The 25,561-nt window shown below is 36.9% G+C and overlaps 3 protein-coding genes across 4 annotated transcripts in view; 2 read left to right on the top strand and 1 right to left on the bottom strand.

Moving 5' to 3' along the window:
• Positions 1 to 229: 229 nt before the first annotated feature.
• Positions 230 to 1,855, top strand: LOC140151731 (tripartite motif-containing protein 2-like). The gene has a single exon (XM_072174069.1). It carries the CDS (start codon positions 230 to 232, stop codon positions 1,853 to 1,855), a length of 1,626 nt encoding a protein of 541 aa, XP_072030170.1.
• Positions 1,856 to 9,539: 7,684 nt separating this feature from the next.
• LOC140152464 (uncharacterized) lies at positions 9,540 to 14,414 on the bottom strand. Its single transcript, XM_072174783.1, has 5 exons — positions 13,119 to 14,414; positions 12,412 to 12,678; positions 11,860 to 11,961; positions 10,757 to 10,966; positions 9,540 to 10,006 (listed from the first exon to the last, which is right to left on the bottom strand). Exons 1-5 carry the CDS (start codon positions 14,389 to 14,391, stop codon positions 9,663 to 9,665), a joined length of 2,196 nt encoding a protein of 731 aa, XP_072030884.1. The 5' UTR covers positions 14,392 to 14,414; the 3' UTR covers positions 9,540 to 9,662.
• An 8,858-nt stretch (positions 14,415 to 23,272) lies between these two features.
• LOC140152465 (uncharacterized) overlaps positions 23,273 to 25,561 on the top strand; it is a 29,318-nt gene continuing 27,029 nt past the window's right edge. The window contains exon 1 of one of the 2 annotated variants that reach the window (XM_072174785.1): positions 23,273 to 23,418. The gene's annotated coding sequence lies outside the window, so the exon portion shown is untranslated. The remainder of the gene's footprint in view (positions 23,419 to 25,561) is intronic. The other variant, XM_072174784.1, reaches the window with a different exon arrangement.

Here is a 25,561-nt window from a genome sequence, read left to right on the forward strand (position 1 = left end):
CACTTACACATCAAGAAATTGTCAAATGTTTTTAAATGTGCAGAGTTTAAGAAAGCATTTATGTGGTGAAAATAAAATGTAGCATAAAATATCCCACTTGAATACACACGGAAGTAATGTTAGTACCACTCCTTGCTGTAGCGAAGCTGTGTCAGACTATTCATGTTGCAAATGCTACTTTCTTGTACAAACATCAATTGTGCAGATACGTAATTCTGAACCATTCAACATGGCTGCTTCTGTGCTAGCAGGCAATAGGAAGGAAGAATTTAAAAAAGAATTTCTAACTTGTGCCATTTGTGCTGAGCCGTATGACAATGACAAACATCAAGCCAAATGTTTGCCCTGTCTACATACCTACTGCAAATCTTGTTTACAAAGCATTGCTGGTAACAGGTCACAGTTTAACTGTCCAAAATGTCGCAAACTGATCATTTTACCAGGAGGAACTGTTGACAGCTTGCCAAATAACTTCATTGTGGAAAATTTAAAGGAGTACCAAAATATCTTTAATCCAGCAGTGATATGTGGAAATTGTGATGATGATAATTCAGCTGTCAGTTTTTGCCATGATTGTGCATCTTTCCAGTGCCAGGGCTGTATTGATAATCATCAGAAAATTCGCTTCATGCGACATCACCAGCTTGTGACTATTGAAGAACTAAAAGCCAAGAAATGCAATCCCATGATGCAACAGGAGCACTGTACAAAACATCCAAAGCAAGATATGACTATGTATTGCAGAGAAGCTGACTGCAAAGTACCAGTTTGCGCAACATGCGGCCATCTTGACCATCGGGGTCATGACCTTATTGAGCTATCAACAGCCATTGAACAGGTAGTTGCTGATATGCAACACTCATCAGAGAGGGTAAATATGAGAAGCCAGGAATTTGCATGCGCACGATTGGGAGCTGAAGAACTGCAGCAATATTTGACCACTAACTTCAGAAAGAAAGAAAAAGAAATGCAAAAATATAATCTGAAATTACATAAGCAAATTGATGCTAACCACAGCAAGGCTCATACACACTTGAAACATATGTATAAAACAGAGATGAATAATTTGACTTCAAGTATTGAATCCATAGACTATATCAGTGCCCAGATGATCAGTGCCTGTGAGTTTGCTAATCAATCATGTGATATGAGCCGTACCATGCAGCTCTTAACATTACACAACCAAATCATGGAACGACTGAATGAACTAGAAACAGCAAAGCTACCTGAGACTGCATCGGTTATTAAAACTGACTTTGATTTCACTGAGAAGCATCATTCAGCTACCGCACAGATTCAAGAATCACTGCATGATTTAGGCGATATCAGGTGGAAATCACAAGTTGATCCACAGCGATGTACCATTCAGCTAGGACTTGCAAGTGGTTCTAAGTATAAGCATAGAGCCATTGTTCAAACTGTAGATAGCAATGGACAAAGGATGTTAATTGGTGGCACCAAGGTAGTGGCTACACAATCAGAACGCTCGCTGGATGTACAGAATAACAATGATGGCACATATACAATTGACTATGATGCAGCATATTGGTGCCCGCTATATGTTACGATAAATGGGACTGAAATGAAAGGAAGCCCATTCAAAACTGAACCCGAGGTTGACCCACAGCAATGCACCATTAAATTAGGACCACCAACTGGAGATAGATTTAGGAAAGCCATTGTTCAAACTGCGGATGTCAATGGCTGCAAGATTACATTTAGTAATGCCAAGATAGAGGCTACACAAAAATACTACACACTGGATGTACAGGATAACAATGATGGCACATACACAATTGATATGCGACATATGGGAACTCCTTCGTACATGTTAAGATCAATGGGATTGAGATAAAAGGGAGTCCATTCTTATAAAGTGTCAGGAAAGGAAATACTCTAGATATGATTCTCAGTATCTGTGTTATCATATTTTTATATACAGTAGCATCTGTCTGTAGTTTCTTTATCATTATTATTGCACTATCAAACCCCTTGTAAATAAAATATAAAAACTGGGAATCGCAGAATCAACTTTTTATTATTATATATTTCAATATCGTAACATTCAAATAGTTCTGATGGTGATCTATTTGAGAAAATTTGCAAACTGGAGACTGAAAATACACCTTTTTATACAACTTTTTTTCCACCAAACTACCAAAGCCAAGTTACCCATTGTAACATTTGCATGAGAAGCAAAATTAATGGGTTCTATTAAGAATGCTTCCTTTTATGGTCAAGATCTGCAAAACAGACATGCACATACGTGTGATTCATGGTTCAAAAGAAAAAAAAACTAGAGTTTTGTCAAAAAGATGAATCCAGTTTCTGGGACACATTATATAAAATGAGTCATTTTCTGAATGATCAAACAAAGTGTGTGTGTGTGTGGGGGGTGAGAGAGACGTGTGGTTTTGATCTGTACAAAGATAATAGAGGTAAACCAACATGCATTGGTCTGTTGATGACGATGTAGTCTACAAAGAGGTTTAAAAAAGGATATTGTGGACTCCATGCATCCCATTTCCATGTAATTTGTGTTTTCCAATCATGAGGGCTACATGCCCAGACCCTAGTAATGCTCATGCCCAAAGATGCATATTATCATTTGACGTTATTTTCAAGATGTCTGTGGCCAGGTCAGACAGGTGTATATAGAATGCCTTCAATTGTAGAATAGATGTTACGATATCTTTGAAATTGTGCTAGCTATGGACAGGTTCAAGCATGCCCCATTATTAACATAAATGGAGTTGCACAAATACCATTTTGATTTTGTTATAGTTGGTGAAGTTAGTAATCTGAAGTAAAAAAGTTGCACAAAATATTGACATGTGTAGGGTATCATCTAGAGAAATAATTTCTCACTACAAACTATTTTGCACCCCTATGATCCATCCCTACAACTCCAGATCAAGATATATTTCTTTTGTAAAATCAATCAAATTACTTTTGAAGCTGAGTTGCCATATACCATTTATTTGTTTTCAATTGTAAAAGCTTGATTATGTAGTAAATTTGATTAATTTGTGTAATTATGTATCTAGCATCTAATGTGGGTCATTGTATTCTTGATTTATGTGAAATATGGAGGTATTTCAGTTCGGGGGCACTCGTAATAACCGGACGTCTCTGATTTCAAAGACGGGTCAGTGATTTCACATATGGGGGTCTGTGATATCACATACGTCGAGCTTTGTTGACAGCTGGGCACTCGATGCAGCACATCGGAACGAAGCTTAGTGTATTAGAATAAGATTTCCTATGTTTAGCAAATATCTACCTGTGCAAAAATTATATCTATCTGTGCAAATTCTGACAAATGGTCCCAGAACACACTTAGATTGCAATGGCCATAATCAAATGTTTTTGAAGTAAAAAAAAATCCCAATTTTACTATCCAATTCATGAATTGGATAGTAACATTAGCAGGCACTCAACATGCTCAACTTGGGCTAGCTACAACCCTGATAAGGCCTATACACAAAATTATTCCCACCGCGCTGCCACGTTCATCAAAATTATTTATATCGCTTTTATGAGACGTCTCTGAAATATGATACTGTTATGTGACATGACGCTTCAAGAGTATGATATCAGAGACGTCTTTAAATTAGCAGTGCCCCCGAACTGATTTAATTCATAGGAGCTCTGTGGCTGCTTGTAACACAACAAGGTTAACTATCTTAGCAGTAAACCTTTTTTGTGCTGCAAGCAGTTGTAGCAGTTGACTTTTCATACTCCAAGCTGTTGACTAAAGGTTCGTTCATACTACCACCCCATTTGCGATGCGTTGCTTTGCGATGCGGTGAGTTGCCGCACTGCACGATATTGCAAACTTTAGCATTGCGATATCGCAATGAAGTTGATTACATTTTAACTTGGAATTACGATGAGTTGCGGCATAAGTAATCGATATATCGGCATCACAAAGCAACGCATCGCAAATGCGGTGGTAGTATGAACGGACCTTTAGGCAGTACGACACTCCACCTTTGTCTGACTCCATTTCTCTTATTATGAACAGTGCATCACATCATCTGAGTACAGCAGACAACCAAATCTGTATTCGGCTTTTGGTACATTCATCTTACCCATTAATTATTTTTGAATTTTGAATTAGTGAACAATGCTTTAGCTCAAGAGAGCAGCATACCATTTTGTTATCGGTGATAATTGTGGACCGTACTGTATTATATCACTCATACATAAATTCTAGACAGTTCATTGGTTGATTACCATTTGCCATTTTTACCATCACCCACTCCGTGTGATAGTCTTTACCATCATGTGCTTTGCCAGAGTGCGCCTGCGCCAAGCCGTCAGGCGCTGACTCTTGGACTCCCGATTTAGTTATGTATTTCCTACCTTAAATAGTATTTTAGTAATAGAATTTATGCATGAGTGATATAAAACAAATATTAACTGTCTTAAATTTGTGTAATGGTCGAAATATAATCACTCTGTGAAAGATGTATTGTTCCATTCCACTCGCCGTTCCCGCTCGTGGAATGGAACAATCCATCTTTCACCTCGTGATTATATTTCACCATCACACTCATAGACAGTTAATATTTGTATACTGTTAGCCAACCATGTACAACACCCTCTTTCACTTACTTATCATGCTAAACACAGGTAAAAAATTCACATGTTGCCATCAAGAGCTAAAGCGATTGATCCCTTGTTCTCCAATTTAATAAAATTCATGCATAACATGAATTTATTAAAAAGACAAATCCAAATTACTAACGACATAATGAAAAAAAGCAGAAATTAATGATGGTGTACCTGATTGTTCAACCTAGCCGATTTGCATTGTAATGATGCAGTACGTATTTATGACCATTGTATCTAATGATTGGTGGATGGGTGGCTTCGGGAACATAAGTTTGATATCTTATAAATGAAAGTCCTTTTGTTAGGTGGAATGGGCTAAAAAGTCTGATAAAGGTTGTAAAAACCTAGTTAAAATATCGGTCAAAGTTGATATTTTGCAGTTGGAATTTTCAATATTTCACACTTTCGTTACAGGGAGGGAGGGAGGAAGGGAGGGAGTGATCCTAACTAAAGCACTTCCGTTTAATTACTGGACATCAAACTTTTATGTTATTTTCTGGCAAAGACACTGGGTAGATATAGATTCTAAAGTATTTTGAGATTTTTTTTGCAAAAGTATTGAACTACCAAAGTCAAAGCAATATCAATAGCAAGAGAAAACATTAATATGCTAAAAGTATTTTCAATTCATGAGTAATATTACTGTATACAATTATCATGTGTATGTAGCACATTTATTACCATGTATTCAGTCTTGTCAAATCAGTGCAGATAAAACACATGTTTGAATCGTAAAATGTATCATATTTAATATGCACATAAGTATGTTTGTAGACAAAAATACAATGTTTACAAAGTTAATAAAGTTATTAATTATACATACAATATACATGTGTGTGTTTATTGCATTTTTAGACTTACAAGTGTAAGTGTAATAGGCTATTATTCCAGTTGAAATCCATGCACCCTTTATGAAAGACATAACCTTAATCTCCAACATAAGGGGTGGATTGGATTTGAATTTCATACTCCCTGTGTGGAGGATCATAATTATCTTCCATAGGGCTGTGTATGGATTTCAACTGGAATAGCCCAGATTGGTTGGTTTATTCTCTTGATTCATCTACCCAGAGAAGATGGAAGACCTACCATTCAGAAAGCAATGCAAACATGAGGAACAACAAGATGGTAGGTGTTGTCAACTTTGTTACTATAGTTTGATCAACTCGTAATCGGCAGGCCTTATAACATTGCGGATTAATATCAATATATTTTATTTCAAGAGTTGTCTTGTGACATCTCACCAGAAGTATCACAAATCCAGAGTCCTGTACTCTATCTACTTTATTTAACATGCACAAAATCAATTAGATAGGCCAACTACATCACTCTTAACGTGGGTCTACTTTATGGCGTAGTGGTAAAAGCCTAAAAATTGCCACAAATTATAAGCTGATCAAACTATATACAGATTTTGATATAGGTACTGCCAACTTAAATTGGAGATGAGATAATAAAGAGATGGCCATTGGATCAAATTACACTTGATGTAAGCATTTTATGCTACAAGCAGGCAGCAAAGTGGAAATCCTTCTACATTGGAATGAGGAATTGGCAAAAATCAAGTTTCATTTAGAGAAGTTTTTGGGACATAATGACCCCAAAACTGCTGCTCCAAATGAAATTTGTATTTTTGGCAACACCTAATTCCGTACAGTGATATATGGGGATAGAGTTACAAGGGATTGCCAACTTGTAACAAAAATTACTGACATAAGTTTTTCTTATTACATTTAATTCCAATGGCCACCCATCTAATATCAAACCACAAAATAAGTGTTATGGCCTCAACGTGTATCTAATGATGAGGTACACATCACTCAAACACAAAATACATTTAGATTTATTTTGGATATCGGAAAGAATTGAGCCAGAAATACTAAACCTGAAAGTCGTCCCAGGGTTTGCTTGTTGCCACATCAAGTTGGTTTGGTATACCACGCTAAATTAATTTTTACACCATTTTTAGAATCAATGAACACTTATGCAGCTTACTATTATGTAGCGGAGTTCCAACTTACCATTAATAGATTTACAAATATGTTTAGGAAATTATTCCCTGAAAGCACACATGGTGAAATACAAGGCCCGGGGAGGGGGGGGGGGTCACTCCCATTGTGGCCTGTACACCATCCGCGATAATCAACTTTTGAAAAGCACCCTAAATAAGGATTTAACCCTTGGCTAAAACAATACCATAAACAGGTGTTTTCACACCCTAAACAGGGATTTTATTCCTAAATTTCATTTCCGCGTATTAGCAATTGCTAAATTTGTTCTTTAATTTTATTGCTGATATCAACAGAGAAATACCGCGATCTTCTTGTAAGGTTGAGTGGCAATGATGACAAATGAAAGAATCATGTGAATTAGACACCTTTAACTTGTTTCGTTGTTGAAAGGGATTCAATCATGTTTCACCGTTGTTCATTACCGATTAACAACTCGCGTCCGGCACGTCTGCATGGTTTACCACTCAGTAAACCACGCAAACGATGCGGACGCATCGTTGTTAATCGGTGATGAACAACGGTGAAACATGATTGAATCCCTAATTATATTGCAAAGGTGATATCAGAAGGACATTCCTCATATTCAGAATGCAGTTCGATATGTCTGATGTGCTCTCTTGTTCCCCAAAAAATAATATGCAAATGTTACTATCCATTCCCTTAAGAAAATATATCCATGTTATGTCAGTTTTTCAGCTCCTGTGTCATCTTCAGTTTCAACTCTTTTGGAAATGTTGTAAGAGGCAATAGGATAGGAGTCATTTCTGGGCAACTTCATTTGAAATTCACTGTGGGTAATGTCTTCTGTAGGGGGTGTATGGATTTCAACTGGAATAGCCCAATTTACCTTCAGTTGTACAAATTCTGCACTATCATTGATCCCTGTGAAATCGTAAAAACTTGAAAATTGAAGGTTTATAAAATTCTCGCTTGGTATTTTTGTTATAGGAAAACTTGTCAGAGAGCAGAAAATAAAACTGACTTTACGATCACTGTCCTACCCTTAACCAGCATGACGTGACACAGCAGCAGAAAAACGGTCCATCACTGTCCTACCCTTAACCAGCATGACGTGACACAGCAGCAGAAAAACGGCCCACTTTATGTAAGCATTCACAGAATTAACCTGTTGTCAAAACTTCATTGAGGGATTAGACATTTTAAATTCGATGTACAAGTATTGATGTAATGGGATTAATTACATAGCGATAGATGAAAACAATTTTTGAATGTATTGCCCTGCACTAGATGTACTCTGCATCGCACTACTGATTATCAAAGAGTACGCATAAAGACCTGGGTTGCAGTGGCAGCGCCACAGGGGCATGGGGGGAAATGCCTCCTAGTTACCTCCAGTAAAATCTCAAAAATATGAAAATTTCCACTTTTTGCAGCAATTTTGCGTACATTTTGTTGATTTTGCCCCCCCCCCCCCGCCCCCCCCCGAAATTCACTTTGTTCCCCCTGAAAAAATCCTGGCGATTGTAATTCTATGGAAACCACACTATATGCCGAGTCATTGTACATTTCACTCACACATGTACAATTAGTGTCTTTGAAAAGAGCGGTATTGTATTCAATGTATGATTGCACACATACAGACAGTACTGGTGATGAGTACAGCCTACTTATAGTGCAGGGTAATACATTCAAAAATTGTTTTCACCTATCGTTATGGTCAAATTAGTCTGTACACTAGCTGAAAGTAATACTACGCTAACTCTGAGTATGGTATGCTTACAGGAAAGTAATACCTGGAAAACACTCTTAATATTGTCTACTTTTCAGTTAAAAATATAAATATTATTATACAAAGATAGATATTTGCTTGATTGAAATATTACTTTACCTGAAAGAAGAAAGACTGACTGCATTCATTATTGCACTAGAAAGATGAAGAAAAATAAGCACACAATATTATTACTGGCATTTCTCAAGGTAATCCATTTTACAAGTAGTTTTCATATTTGAAACTTTTCCCTAAGACTGTCATAAAAATGTGTCCAATAGAGAACTACACTAGTAAATTATCAACCTTACACAGTGGTCTAAAGCCCTTTGCAATTTAGGTTGCGCATGCGTGAAATTTCTTGCTTGGGAGATAAACATTACAATATTTCAATGCGGGTGAACTTTGCACTTTGTAAGAAACACTTCCTACATGTATATTTCATATTTTTATGTCTTGACATCTTCTGAACAGTTGCATAAGCCAAGAAAATTATTGAAGAGTTAGCTAGAAACTGCTAGAGTGAAAATAGGAAAGTATGGGCAATCCCTTTCAGGCGCAGTTCATCACATGCATTGTCAATGGAGGAGATTCGGTTATCGTTTCTCTAAAAAGACCCAGATGTTGATGCACAGTTCATGTACAGTACAAGATTTCTGAAATTGCAAAAGGGCTTATTCAATTTTGCTGTGATGCAGCTATCATTTTGTACCAATTTCATGCTACAAGAAAGAAAAGTGAGAAAAGTTGGCAATGGTTGCTAATTATGGGAGAGGCACCAATAAGTTAGCTTATTGTACCAGTACTATATTCAAACTGCTTGATGTAGGATGCTGGTGACTGCTCACATTTGGCACATAAGGATTTGTTATGATAATAACCTCTTCTGTTAGAATAACATTTATAAAGAGTCTACATTGTATATAGGCATGTCAAGAAACCAGCTACCCAGGGTGCTTGAAGTACATATCAGAGATGCCAATTTCAGGTTTTAGCCTGAATTCAGATTTTTTGTGAGTCCAAATTCCCATGTTTTTATTTATTTTCAGCCTGATTTGGGGCTGTTGGGCCTGCATTTACAGCTTTTTCTGACCAGTTTCAGGTTTTTTTGAGTGAAACTGAGTGGCATCTCTGACATATGGTGGGCTTAGATGTGCCCTAAATAGACTGATTTTTCAGAAATGCCACTCACTGAACACATCCATTGCAGAGTCATGACTTACTGGGAGGTTCAAACTGAAAAAACACACGTTTACACAACCAAAACAAAATGAGGTGTTGTTACTGCTCCATAAATAAGATCAAGAAAACAATTCATCCAGTGCAGCGGTAAAATTAAGCACTGTGAAGTAATCCATCTTGAGGTCATTTTTCAGATAATTTAGGAAGAAATCTGGTGCTCTTTGGTAGTGACATTGCATTTGTATTAGCTGCCTACCGGTGTAGGATTTCATCTTGGATTTCACATTGGACAAGTCTTTGGATATTATCCATTCCTCTACATCACTGGTGGACCAGTTCCTGATGGTATTCTGAGGACCATCTGGTGTATCATGGTTACTTGGTGGAGGTGGTTTGTACGCTGTAACCATGGTAACTGATGATGGTGGTGCTGCACTCACAGTGGTAGCTTTGACTGGAACAACTGGGAAGAAAAAGACAAATAGTAAGTAAAGAAAATATTTCCATCAAAGTTTGACCATATGTATCATACAAGCTGTATCAAAATGATTGGTACCCATCATTGGATAATGGATTAGTGTAACACATCAAAATTCTGAATAAAATCCAAATAATTTGTAGCATAATTGTATAACACGTCATGAACTATACATTCAAGACATTTCAAAGGTATCTAATGCTGCGGCATTTGGAAGATGGGAAGATGCAGACTTTTCAATAAATATCAACGCTGATGGGTACCAATCATTTTGATACAGCCTGTATTTCTGTATTTTGGCATTTTGTGCATGAACAATTTCTCAATTTTACAAAATAAAATGCAGTATTGCTCCTAAATGCAAAGTGCATGCCCTACAGGGAACAAACTCTTGTGTTTTTGTTTATCCTTTAATACCAAAACAATAGATTGTTCATACATTTGCACTATCTATCGGTGCACATAAATGATTGATAGCTGATCCAAAACAATGTTAATGGGGAGTGAGTAGAAATGCCCGGCTACTCATCGGATGTCCATCGGATGATGGTGGGATAGAAAACAAGTAGAAAAATCAAATTTTCAAGAATGTTGCATCATCTTATTTGTAAAATTATTTTGATGAAATGCAATCACCACAACGTCTAGTATGTATGATTGGTTTTGAGGGTATACTCATTGTTTGTTCCCTTGGCTCTGTTTTGAACCCCTGAATCTTCAATAAAAGGAACTTACTTGGACCTGCAGAATATTTAGAGCCAACTTTGCCCTTATTTCCAATTTCCTGTAGTAAAGGCGGCAGACTGGAGTCCACTTCTGTATCAGCTACAAATTTGTAGTATTTCAGCATGCCTACCAGTGCCCCTAACCATCCATCAGCCTTGTAGTCATCTTCTACCAGTAATGGTACTATGGTTTTATTTTGCTTGTATGCATAGGATGCCTCTGACATGGGTAATAGCAAAGGTGAAAATTATTACTTTATTGGCAGATGAATTTTTTCAGAACAACAAGTACAGATTTTGGATATGGCAGCTCTAGGAGAAAAAAAATATTCAAGGAAGTCAAAAATACTACAAGGACAACGACCGTTTTGATACTCTCTAACTGCAATTACAGATGAGGATAATAGTAATGCATAAAAAGGGGGTAGGGTGCCCTCCAGACAGCTAAAAAAATGTCTGGTATATGTATGTCAGGTAATGAGCATGACAGGTCAAAATGAGGCACACCAGGAAAATTGTCATCCTTGTCCCCTCAGTAGTATAGAATAGCCAAGACTTTTTCAGAGGTGTTAGTGCAAATTAAAAAAAAGAAGCCAAAAATCTCATATCAGGGCAACCAGCATCCCACATGTGGTGCCAAGAGGGGGAGGCAAGATTTCTCATGGGAAGGGGGGAGGGGCAGCTGTCCCCATTTCCCATACCACTGGTCCCCCTGATCATTAAGCCTGATACACAACTTGAGGAGAAGAATGGGTTGCCAGTCTACAAACAAGACATTGGTTTAGCAGAGAAGCATCAATGATAAAATGTGAGTAACATCTTTATTTTTCTCAAAATGTACAGAAATGACATTGATATCAAGTGACATTCATAATTATTTTATCAAAATGTGTTAATGTAGCTTTATTTTGATTTAAGAGTATTATGCATATTCTTGATTTCAGGTGACCTACGTTATATTAAAATGATGGCAATTCACAAATCTCTTCCACATAGCACCTATAGTTCTCTCCCACCCTCCTACACACACCCCACCCACCCCACACAGGCACACAGGTATCACATACCCAGTCGTCCCATTTTGTGTAACAATTTAGTAATCTATCTACTCACCTGTTCTACAATTCTGGCTATCTTTGTATTTCTGGGACATAGCTACTAGAACAACTGCTGCATTTTCTACTGCATCTGCCATGGCAACAAGGAGATCACCCTCTGTGGAAAAACAAGCAATATATGTGGTAAAAAATATTTTTACTTTTGACTCGTGTCCAAAACTGAATCCAATGCTGTTTCCATATCCATTGATCAAGTCCGTCAAGTGTCACTGATATTTTGGGGTTTGCCATTACTGATTTTGATTATGTTTGATATTAATAATCATTTAACAACCAATAAAAAATGGGTGAATTATGCTAAAGGCGTAGCTGCAAGCGGGTACCCCCTTAATTATGACCGATGTTACCACAATCTTCTTTAGCCTGCATAATTTGATACATCTGATATCTTTACTCTGGTTGTGTCATACATTTGTACAGCAGTGTATGTAAAGAAATATTAAAGCGTGGGTACACTAAACTCAAGAAGATGCTACAAGTCAGTATAATGGGATAGCTCATATTAGGCCTCTGATCTAGGCACACCAAATTAGGTGCCATTGCCTACCCATTTCATCCACATCCATCCATGTTCTATAGCCAGCTTGTTGTAGTCTTTGTCTCAGTTCAATCATCCGTGGCTGTACATCCCACTGATAGCTGATCATAATATGAGGTCCATTGCCAGCTGATGAGGGTCGCTTGGATTCATTATCACCCTCTCCAGATGATTCACTGCAGTACATGCCTTTGTCTCCTTCATACACTTCCCATAGTACACCTTTACAAGCTTCTTTCAAGTCTGCTACTTCAGAATTTTGAAATTCTTTAAGAGCTGTAAATATGAAATTAAAAGTTTAACATATGAATTTAGTGAATTGTATTTTACATGAGTCTTATGGTTCATATGATATTCATTCTTTTGGGGGATCCTGCTTCACCTTTAACTCGAAGCTGCTCATAAATAATTTTGTACATTTTTTTAAAATATGGTATTTAGCATGGCATACTTGATAGGCTTTATTTCTAGAGTTCTTGTTGGGCCTGCTTCAAAGTGATCAGAGATGTGCTTTGCATGTAGTTCTTAATTATACAAAAATATTCAGATATGGGAAAACTTTTGCATCCAATGAAAATGGCAAATCAAGAAACCACTGTGTGTCTAAATACATACATTTATGGCCAACCATGATGGATGTTGTTGTTTTTATCAACAGATTATGTCATATGCTCATTTCTACTTTTTTTTTTAATAATATTCATAATCAACTTTACCTTCAGTTCCACTGTTACAGAGTTTGATGATCTGTTTATTGATGTCCACAAATGCCAGATTCCATAATATCTTTGCTGCCAGAATCTGTTCCTCCTCCGAGTAGCCAATGTCAAGAATCCTAAACATGAGAGAGATTCCTCCTTGGATACCAATCTTTACCTTGTTAATCTCAAGACCTGTTAGTTGGCATACTCCTGTCAGTAGTTCAGCCACTCCTATACCATAGCTCTTTGCTATGTGGGATGTACTTTTCAAGGCCTCTCGTAACAAATTCAGAATGAAATGCACACTACCGTCTGTTGCCATGAGTGCTTCACTTTCATGTTCATCTACAACATAGGATAATAGTAGCAGAACCTTTGCTTTGATGATTAGGTATGTCGACTGACCATACTTGGATACACGTTCTACAGCATTTGCTTTCCGATATGAAGATCTACAGTTGTTACATAGACGGATAGTATTCATGAGAATCCCAAGAGTACCTTTAATATGATAGCGCCTACTGTCTGATCTAAGCTCATTGACAGCAAGAAACGGATTGTCAAGTTCCTCCAAGAGCAATACTACAGCATTATGTTCATTCATTGACTCACAAAGTTCTTTACTGGTGTCAGTAAAATTCCAGTAAATCATTTTGAATCTCTTCAGATTTTTAGATGGTTGTTTGTTTTCCTTTTCATCATAAACATTCTCTGTTGCTAATGACTTCCACACTTTAATAAACAGCTCGGCAAACTTAAGTTCATCCGTCACATAAGTACTCAGGAGTTTCCTCACTCGTCGAAGTTTACAGGCATCAAATAATGGTTGCATCTGCTCAAAGCATTCCTCTGTGGTGTAATCCTCACATCCATTCAGATATTCTACAACTTGCACAACTTTTGGTTTCCACTTTTCACACACCTCTTCATCTGTCTTTTTGCTCTTCTTTGGTGAACCACCATCACCATCATCGTCGTCATCATCATCACCATTTTGCTTTGTTCCATTTTTCTCATTTTTAGCCTCATCACTGGCCTCTGCAACAGATATAGCATCAGTTTCTTGTTCTTTGTTTTCTGCACTTTCTTCCATGTTTGGTTCTTTTTCAGTTTTTGATCTTCTGTTGGGTTTTTTCTTTAGTGCATTTGATTCCTTTCCGGTATTTTGTTTTTCAGTGTATGATCGTTTTTCTATATTGTTATTTACTGTGTTTGATTCTTTTTCTGTACTCCTTTGTTTTATTTCAACAACATCTATATTTGTTCTTGAACTAGGTGTGCTACCCATAGTTGACTTCACCAAGCACTCAGTAACTCCTGTGAAATAAAAACAAAGAGTGTGATGGGATCAAAGTTTTGACTTGATTACCTCACTGACAAAAAGAAAGTATTTTTAGGTCACAAATTGCTCCTCCCCAGCAAAAGCAAAATGTTTTACAATAAAACATTTCAATAAAGGGTATTTGTTTTGATAACATTCAAAAAACATTTTTGACATGATGTTGACAAAATGTTCCCAAAAATAATAACATTTTGGCAGCATTTGAAAAATGTTATTGCAGTGTTTTTTCATAATAAACACTTGGAAAACATTTTCCACAGCTTTTTTACTCTTTTTAGATTTTTTTTTAAAAGTATATATATAAAAAAAATAATTTTAATTTAAATCATTTTTTTTTATTCCGAGAACATATGCCACATGATCAAGTCAAAAGGGACCAGTGGAATGCTAAACATGCACAATCCTATCAGATATTTACAAAAAATCAAAACATGTTTTTACATACATATGAAAAGTTAAAAGAAAAAAAAATTGGTAAAATCATGTGAAAAACCTGTTGAATTCTGTACTTGAAGATGATTTTTGTTTGCAATAGATAAAAGGGGGGAGGGCTGATTTTGAAAAAGTGGACCTTTTTTCCAAAATTTGGACCTTTTAGACTAAAAAGGTATAAAAAAATCCGAACTATAGGGGACTTTTTGAGCATTCAGGAATTGGGGGAGGGGGTGGCCGCCCAGCCCTCCTGGTTACGGGCCTGGATAAAATGACATAGAGATATTTTAATTGTATCCATTGTAAGTTGTAGAAACATTAGGAATGAAGTAAAAACAATCAATTCACAAAGAAATTAACTTACATTTATCAAAAATGGTAAAAAATTAAAAAGTTGATTTTGACATTGATTTTGAAAAAATTGTGTACCCTATAATGCGACATTTAAATGTTCAAATGTATTGGCCAAAACCAAAAAAATTTAAAAATATTTTGTTATTAGTATATTTGAAGTGGGTCGGTTGAGGACAAAATGTTTGCTTGTCCTCAACGCACCCACTTAATCTTGAAAATCTAGATACCGGTAACAATTTTTGCTATACAAAAGAATACCAATCCTAAATTGGAAATTCCAGAAAATGTTTTCTTTTCTTTCACGATTTTTTTGACAATTGAAAAGTTTTCTAAACAGGAGGCTACTGTTATCTATTGATCATGTTGATTTCCAATAAATATTTTCTTGACTTGTGTCTCGTAAAACCATTATTTTTTATCATGATTATACTGCCATTGCCAACATACTTGTCTGTCTCACCTGTGTTGTCCTGTCTCGTTTTGCACATTGTAGTTTTGTCGCTTTATAATGTCTCTTGTCTCTGCACGTAGTATTTAAGTTAGCTCTCTCATAAATTTCTTTCAGGGGGTGGCCAAACTTGTAACGAGCCTTGTGCTCTTTTTGGTCATCCCTCCATTAATTGCGTTTGTTTCGATTTATATGATAAACTTGTATGGTAAATAAAACTGAAACTGAAACTGAACTGAAGCTACACATTTCTTAACATGCACAAAGTGATTTGTTTTTAAATTTTCTTCAAGTGTTGCCAATTTTGGGGCTGTGAAATAATTAAGATACTTCCCCCAGCATACCAAAACACTTTGACCCCCCCTTGGCATAGGAAAAATTGCTTTGGTAGTGAGCAGGAAACTTTGCACAGGGGCCTATTCGAATGTTTCTGACTGGTTTTCTAAGCCTGTTGAGAGCATTTTATTTAATAGGTGCACCCCCGCCATATAAATGTTTACCAAAATTCTGTTGCCACCTCCTTGTCAAAAATTGTCCCGTACTAGTATTTGCCCAGTGCATGCCCCCCATGGACAAGGAGCAGTGGACAGGCCCTTTTAAGATCTCCTTTATCAGCCCTTATTTCATTTTCGCTTTTGCTCAGGACCCTGGACTTTATCCACTTGCTATGCCCCTGCCCGGGGGGGGGGGGGGGACTCAAGTTTGATTGAATTTGAAAGTGGACCCATAAATATACCACATTTTAAAGAAATTTGGACCTATTGATATACCAAAATTCAAATTTTTCGGCCAAATTTAAACCATGTTGTCTTGGTTTTACACATTTTCCCAATTTTTTTTGGTCAATTTTGAAATTTTGGCTAGATTGAGGCAAAATTGAGCTATTTTCGAGGAAATTGAAAAATTTTGAAAAAAGGCCCCATTCATATGTACCAACATTTGCTTAGAAAAAGGTGTCATTGATATACCAAAAGGCTGAAAATGCTACCCATATTTGTGGCACGTCCCCATATGGTCATTTGTACTACATGTAAGTACCCTCCTGGGACCCCTGCACATATACAGCAGACCCCACTTCTTTAAATAAATTATTCAATAATGTGGCTGATTGAAAATCTGGTTACGTTACTGTACTTTAAATTAGGTACAAAGCCATGAAATTGTGAATTATTGACTTAACAAGGGCAGTTTATACTGGTTGACGACCTCTGATCATATAGGCCTATATTTTGCAGAAAACCTTTGACGAGTGCGTACTACTCTGATGTTCTGAGACGAATATAACTATTCATCTCAGGTAATGTTGCAAAGTAAGAGCTAACAACGTGTATGACACAAAGTTCAGCAGCCAATCAGAGACAAGTACATTTCAACGTGCAGTATTGCTCTCGTCAGAAAAAGGTTAACTGCAAAATATTTAATATAGTACCTGATACAACATGTACAAGGAACTTTTACCTTGTCCTCATTCAATATCTGATACTATGGTGAGCGGTCAGAAATTTCGAACCATTATTAATATTATGTTTACATGGTGAACTACATAATAAATGCTTACTAATTATAACGCTCCATGAGACCATACTTGCCTCTACCCCCCTCCTCCCCCTTCAGCCAGTTCAGGACATATGCTGCATACTCCATCCATCGAGCTACTAAAACTTATCTAATCTAATCTATTATTATATTTAGTGGCTCGATGCCCTCCATCTGTCGTATCATGACCCAGGGGGGTCACTCCCATTGTGGCCTGTACACCATCCGTGATAATGAACTTTTGAAAAGCACCCTAAACAAGGATTTAACCCTTGGCTAAAATGATACCCTAAACAGGTAACACGCGCCTGTTTTCACACCCTAAACAACGATTTTATTCCTTGCATCAAATTTCATACCCTAAATTTCATTTCTGCGTAGGCCTATTAGCAATTGCAATTTTGCTACCCTTTTTTCCAATTGTTCATATTTTTGACACTCTAAACACGATACTCGCGTATCGTGCATACCCACGAAAAACTGCCCTTTTTACGCGTTTTTATTATGGCGGATGGTGTACAGGCCACATTCAATGTAGTTCTAGTAACTATAACTCAGCATACTGAGTTATAGGGCACTCTATTCATATCTGTACCACAAATAAGAAACATCACAATATGTGGGCTCATTTTGGGCTCCAAGGATGTAGACGAGGAACTCTCAAGGACAGTTTTGGCCTGCATGGATGATTTTAATCCCCATTGTACCAGAGTTTGGGCGTACATGGATGATTTTAATCCCATTATACTATACTACCATACCAAAGTTGAGATAATTGATCTACATTGATCTCAACTTTTGGGTGGGTTCAACATCCCTGAGTTGGCAAAACCTGCAATCTTCATGGAGTAATTTACTTAGTGCAAAAGTGGTCAAAATATTGCTCTGCAAAATTGCTTTATTTTCATGATTTGGATTTATCATATTGAGCAGCATTCTACTTGTGATGTTTCTACACTGTGTAGAGAGGGTCTACAGCATCTCTGAGGTAAAACTGACAAATACAAGGTATATTTCTTGATGCTTGAAGTTTGTTTTTCTTAAACGTACAGTGCATCCCTATGTACCGCTGCAAGACTTCAGGTCCGTAGATGTCATTATGTTTATGATAAAGACTGAAGTCTTGCTGGCAAGACTACATTCAATGTGACAATGGTAGTGACCCCCCCCCGGGATCATGATACTTACATGCTTAGTATATGATCAGGCCTGTATGTATAGTAATAGTATATTTTAGCTAGATTAAAAATCCAGGTATAAAATGTACTCAGTACTCACTTTACTGACGCCTAAACACTTGAAACACTGTATCACCTGGCGAACAACAGCTCCATATCTGCTGGGATTGTTTTAAAGGGCATAATTATTGTTTCCTTCCGTCCGTGCCTTTCAGCCTCAGGTTTGTCAGCAAAGCAACACAGCGTCATTCATTGCTCAGCAACTGCATAGCCTTGACCTCCGACACAGAACATGTACCGTACGGTATCAAATCACAAAAGGGAAATCCCTAAATTTAGTAAATTCATTACGCACACCACCTGAGCTCATAGTAGATTCACATGCAATGTGAGCCATGGGGATTGGGCAAAACACTTTCCCTTGTTTAGGCCAAATATTTTTTGTTCACGCCAGTGAACGTTAATACCACTTGCACCCACATCTCATATGCACAGTTTATCCCAATACATACCCTGTGTCTCAAATAGCTGTTTTAACCTACCAACCCTGTGGTTAAGAGGCTAGGTAATAATTCCTAATAATCTCATACCCTCCATATCAAAACCTTTCTATGTGAAAAGTAGCATGTTTTTTAGGTGACATCCCGCTATCTCTAAGGTCCGCTATCTCTTAGGTTCGCTATCTCTAAGGTTCGCTATCACTAACGTGTAAAGTCTATGGAGATCAGAATCCCGCTATCTCTAATAGAGAAAAGGGTTCGCTATACCTAAAAAAGGTCCGCTACTTCTAAGGTTCGATATCACTAATTTAGAATAAGGTTCGCTAGTTCTAAGGTTCGATATCACTAATTATAAATAAGGTTCGCTATCACTAATTTCGATTAATTTTGATTAAGGTTCGCTATACCTAAGGTTCGTTATCACTAATCTTAAATAAGGTCCACTATCTCTAATTTTAAATAAGGTCCGCTATCTCTAATTTCAAATAAGGTCCGCTATCTCTAATTTTAAATAAGGACCGCTATAGCGAACCTTATTTGAAATTAGAGATAGCGAACCTTATTTAAAATTAGAGATAGCGAACCTCATTTAAAATTAGAGATAGCGAACCTTATTTGAAATTAGTGATAGCTAACCTTAGAGATAGCTTAACCTTAGAGATAGCGAACCTTATAGATAGCGGACCTTATTTAAAATTAGAGATAGTGAACCTTAGGGATACCGGGATTGTCAAAATTAGAGATAGCGGACCTTATTTTAAATTAGTGATAGCGAACCTTAGAGATAGCGAACCTTCAATAAATTAGTGATAGCGGACCTTATTTAAAATTAGAGATAGCGAACCTTATTTAAAATTAGTGATATCGAACCTTAGAAATACCGAACCTTTTTCAAAATTAGTGATATCAACCTTAGGTATAGCTTAACCTTTTTCGTAATTAGTGATAATGAACCTTAGAGATAACGTAACCTTAGAGATAGCGAACCTTAGAGATAGCGAACCTTAGAGATAGCGAACCTTAGAGATAGCGAACCGTAACCGTTTTTTACCCAAAATAATATTCACTGCGCAATGCAAAAAGCTTAAAGTGACCTTGATCAACGCGAGTTCTGTGGAGTCATGCTAAAAATAGATCGTCTAGTCTACGCAAAGTCTACGCTTGGTCGCATTTCACAGTATGATGCTGTGCCATATAGACTGTGACTAAGACTAGCAGACCCAGCGAGTTATCGAAGGGACTAGAATTGACTTCTGATTAGGGGTACCCATAGTGTTTTTATATGCGGCGAGACTAAATTCAGGTCTATCATAACCATTTTTAGATGACCATTAGGGAAAATGTCTATACAGTCGATTAACCCGAGGACATTTTTAATAGCGTAGCGCTATTTCGTAGAGTGACTGTTGGAACAGGGCAGGTTTGACAGGAAAACCCAGAAAAACTTGATTCCACGCAGGGAAAGGAACACAATTTAGTGAAAACATGGAATAAATAAAAATTCAGGCGGGTTTATGGAAGCACCTACAGTTTCAAAAAAATAATTTTAGGGTTAAGGAATATCTCAAGGTAATAGGGTGCATGCCACTAAATCCGCGTGTGAAGCGGTTTCCGGTAAAAGTTTATCACGACTATAGTCCCAACTTTGCATAAAAAATGTGCAAAATCGGTACAATATTAACAAGTGAATGTGATCTCTACTAATTTGAACAGAAAACGCGAAAATTTGAGTGATGTTTACGATGATGAGCGCATGAACACACGAGGTCAAAACGCGGTTAGCAGTCGGACGTAAACACGGGAAAATCGGGCATTTTTTTTAGCGCTATTTTTCTCAAAAAGTAGACCTAAAATATGGTGTCATTTTCAGATATGTTATGCAGAATTTTGTTCTGATTAAGGTGATATCAAATATATATTTCAAAGTAAGACGTAACTCGACTTATAGCCTAAAACGTGACTCCTATTTTGCACGTAAAGTCTATGGAAAGCTATTTTGTGGCATGTACCCTTTAAGGAGCAATTCCATGCGTTTTCCGCGCGTCTTTATCTATTTAAAATGCACGCGAAGAAAAGAGGAGGGACATCAACAAGCGCGTTCATGGACGCCGCCAGGTTTTTCGCTGTATGTGCGTTTGCCGCGAATAGGCCTGCTTTTATTTCCAATTTAATAAAAGTTCCGATTTTGGTAGAAGTTTGAAACCTTTTGATATGAATAAAGAAGAGTTTCAAAATATTGAAAACATTTTTTATTGGTGTTTAAATTACAAAGAAGTTTTTCAATTTCATTGTTATTTTTAACCAATTTTTTGTCATTTAAACTCAAGTTTTGGCCTTCAATTTTAATAAAATTACATAAAATATTAGATTTAAGATATTTAAGTTTCTAGTTTGCTTTATTTATACCACTGTCCAGTATTTTAAATTGTTATAACATTCAAAGTTTAATTTATATTAATATTTAATTTCAAATAGCCATTCATTACATTTGCTTTTTGGACAAAACGGGTTAAAAGTGACGCTGAAGGGGGGGGGTAGGCCTACTTGATTGACATTTCTTGTCTTTTTAAATATTCTGCAGGTACTGAGAATGTTTTAATTTTGAAGTTATGCACTTGTAAAAGATGTTTAAAGAACGTAATACTCTTAACATCAATTAATATCTTCATGAAAATAGCACATCAGCACCCCTTGTGCATTCATGTGCATCAAATGACGAAAATGGCAATTGTCGTCTATCATGCTTGTGCTTGAAATCGACATCCTGTCTAAAGTATGAAAGAAAATAACCCAAAATTTCTTACAATTTATTCAAAATGTAGTGAAAAAGATAACAAAATCATTTTCAAGGCCTAAAAACGATGTTTTAGCCTCTTCAAGGGTGCATGCCACTAAATCCGCGTGTGAAGCGGTTTCCGGTAAAAGTTTATCACGACTATAGTCCCAACTTTGCATAAAAAATGTGCAAAATCGGTACAATATTAACAATTTTAGTGTTGCAAATCGTGTTTTGCTAGAACTTGTGAATGTGATCTCTACTAATTTGAACAGAAAACGCGAAAATTTGAGTGATGTTTACGATGATGAGCGCATGAACACACGAGGTCAAAACGCGGTTAGCAGTCGGACGTAAACACGGGAAAATCGGGCCTTTTTATACAGCGCTATTTTTCTCAAAAAGTAGACCTAAAATATGGTGTCATTTTCAGATATGTTATGCAGAATTTTGTTCTGATTAAGATGATATCAAATATATATTTCAAAGTAAGACGTAACTCGACTTATAGCCTAAAACGTGACCCCTATTTTGCACGTAAAGTCTATGGAAAGCTATTTTGTGGCATGTACCCTTTAAACGTGGGAATAGAATTCTGAGTTCACTAGTTCGAAATTGACGGCGATTTAAAGAAAAATTTAAACCTGAGTGAGACTGCTCAGTGTAGGAATTTGTTAGCCTTTTTATTAACATGTTTGCAATCGGCTTACAGTCATCACATGCTGATAATACACATAACTGATTGGTCAGTATAATTAGCTATAATTAATTTACTTAGTGATTAGGCACATCTGTATTGAAATCTACTAGGCGATTTACTTCAGAAAATAACTACACTGCACAAAATTAAGTCCATTCTCTATAGTTAATTGAATCTTTATTGACTCTTGTAATAACCAAGCAATGTGTGTATAAACATATCCAATGTATATTTTCTTTTACAAACTAATTAAATTGGTGTTCATAAAGCTGGGATATGAGACAAATATACGTGACAAAATCTAGCAATACCACAATTCTGAATTAGTTAAATATATCACATGTTTAATGTACAATTTAAAAATTGTTATGTATAAAATGCAGTAAAATGTATATTGTGTATAGAGACAACAGAAATCGCCGCTGCGCTGAGTGTATTGAATTTCCAGTTAGTGTATTGAAAACAAAACCTGGGTTTTACCTGACAACAAATCGAATTTTCTTGTAATGGCAACATCATATGGGGGCATGTGCAAATCGTAAAGATATAGGGATGATGACACTATGCGGGAGGGAACGTGAAACATGTTTTAATTTTTTTATTTAGCCTAATATCGGGCCTAAATAGGCTATGTTATCTCTGCAGATCCGATATTACTTTGTGTGAGTGTAGGAAAGAAAAGGCTCTGAAGCCTGAAGTGTTGGGTTACTTACTGTAATGAATGATTTTATTTGAAGGGTAACCCTGTATATATATGGTTTTAATAAATAAATAAAATAATAATAATAAAATATCTTCGGGGGAAAATCAATCAAGACTGCGAAGCAGTCTAACCATACTGCGAACAGGTGGCAACACTTGTCTGTGTTGAATATCTGGATGGCAACCCACTTATTAACATGATTGATTGACAGCTCGCATTGGTGCACTCTGGGTAATGTGCATAGCAACATTACAAACTGATTTGGTATTTATGTCAAAATCTGTCGACAAAATATATTGAATTTTGACGAAACCTTGAATTTATAGGAGATGTGCTGTTGCATATGGTGAGTTAAGGCATGTAGAAATCTACTTGAAAAAAATTAGAATATTATGTTTTCGAATTCACGTCTTTTTCGTAATATTTTTGACGTGTTTTTTTACAGTACTACACACACTGACACAGTCACTGACACTGGTCGACAGTGCAGTGCAAAGCAAGCAAAGCATGTATGTTGTATTACAATTAAATGCCTACAATTTTGTATATTTAAAAGCTTACAAATTACAAATCATAAAATTGATTTTGCTTTCTATGGCTGTTTGGAATTAGTTGTGAAGTGCCTCTATAATTAAAGACAGAGATCTGTATCTGTAGCCCGAGGGCCGAGGTACTCACACCTCCGCTCCGTCACTAGTCTACGATTTCCACTGTCCTTCTCCGTACGAAGGTCTGAGACTCCTGAGCATATCTGGTCCAGGGTACACATAAAATACCACTTTTTCTCATAAATACCACTTTCTACCATTCCTCACGTGAAGATGAGACTTAAACAAAACATATTTGGTGCATGTTCGTAAATTTTGAGCACATTTGTCGAGGATGTGACTTGTGACTGTTATCGTCGCCGTGTTTTGAACTCTTCCTATAAATAGATGCTGTCAGTGTGACGTCATCACCGCGACGTGTTTTCTCGGTGCCCCGTTTTTACGTACGTAGGGCATTCATGCATGCATGGCCCTAGTGAGGAAGGAACAGGGCCATGCCCATGATGTTTCGGGCTACTGTATCTGTATCTGGGTCTCCAGCAAAACGGTAGATCCGCATCCTAGAGTTTGGTCTGGACGAGTCGCGGAGCTAGATGACAATGACATACATGCATAGTTTTGCTTTCCCCCCTTAACAAGATGATCAGCGACGGCTGTCTTGAATTGCTCAAGTTTGGTTGCATTATGATGGCCTCTGGGCATGTGGGAGATCATTCCAATGATGGGGAATGGTTGATGGATAAAAACTGGTAATGTACGGGCGCACAGAGTTTTTACGAGACATACTTACTTATTCACCTGTCTTTTTCACCTGTCTTGACGGGCTCTTGGGAAGGTAGAAAAAACCTTATTGTGCCCACCTTAATACATCCTAACACTCACTGCACATTACATAATAAGGGTATTTGGCTGAAGAGGACTTAGTACACCGAAGGCTCGAAGCCTGCCAGAGTTGACCAACACCATGTGTAACTGTAAACTTGTTGTACTCCTTGGCCATTGCTATAATCAACTCCAGTTTTGCAAATACGCAACCTATGACTTGTCCCGCAATAACAGGAATTCCTTTACCAACTGGACTTTGCTGTCCTGCAATATCGGGTAATCCTGTCATAACGAGACATTTCCTTTACCAACTGGACTTTGCTGTCCTGCAATATCGGGTAATCCTGTCATAACGAGACATTATATTTTTAACATGCTCTTCGGGCTAAACGATTGAGTATCGCATGTCGTGAATAGCGCCATCGTGTTCAGCGTGAAAAGAGCCCCTAAGTCGACCATGGCGGGGGGTTACGGCAAAATGGGATGTTACTGATATTTTGCTATTTCTTGTTTTCCATTGAAATAGACAATTCAAACAATGCAATATTTACGAATTTAGCAACGTAATATAAACAATTTTTTATTTGACTTTAACATTTCAAACAAAATATATTTTATTTGTTCCAAGAAAGAATTTCCAACAACTGAGGAGTCAAATTTTACTATGTACAGTTAATTTCCCGACTCCCAAACAAAATTTATAATAAGTCATTTTTTAACCACATTCGTGTAATTTGATAAGCTGCTCAAAAAAGTAGCATAATTTGCTGAAAACTGAATCAATTCCCATCGGGTTTTCTTTCAGTGGGCGCCATGATGCTTATTAATATTCTGACGTAAAAAGGTCATAGGTTGCGTATTTGCATAATTCTGAAAACTCCGGAAACTCCGCTGCTAAATTTCATTCATAAATCTAAAGTCGGAAGCTTTTTCCGCCCGATTATGGTGGTGACGTCATCTAAAAATGAGCCATTTGCGCTTGCGCCGAGTGAAAATAACAGCGGTCATTTACACATTGCCGAATCAGGCGAATGCATACTTCGATAATGTCCTCTCATGGTAGTTTTCACGTTATAACGGGACTTCCTTCAATCACCGGACTTTAGGGTACGGTGG

Source organism: Amphiura filiformis, chromosome 5 (genome assembly GCF_039555335.1).
Source record: "Amphiura filiformis chromosome 5, Afil_fr2py, whole genome shotgun sequence".
NCBI classification, from domain to species: domain Eukaryota; kingdom Metazoa; phylum Echinodermata; class Ophiuroidea; order Amphilepidida; family Amphiuridae; genus Amphiura; species Amphiura filiformis.

Excerpts from the sequence above, each read along its gene's own strand:
- LOC140152464 (XM_072174783.1), bottom strand. The coding sequence starts at position 14,391 with ATGGGTAGCACACCTAGTTCAAGAACAAATATAGATGTTGTTGAAATA. Across the intron at positions 12,679-13,118 it reads CTGTAACAGTGGAACTGAAG|CTCTTAAAGAATTTCAAAAT; the intron begins GTAAAGTTGATT and ends TCATATTTACAG. Across the intron at positions 10,007-10,756 it reads TAAATATTCTGCAGGTCCAA|TTGTTCCAGTCAAAGCTACC; the intron begins GTAAGTTCCTTT and ends TTTTCTTCCCAG.
- LOC140151731 (XM_072174069.1), top strand. The coding sequence starts at position 230 with ATGGCTGCTTCTGTGCTAGCAGGCAATAGGAAGGAAGAATTTAAAAAA.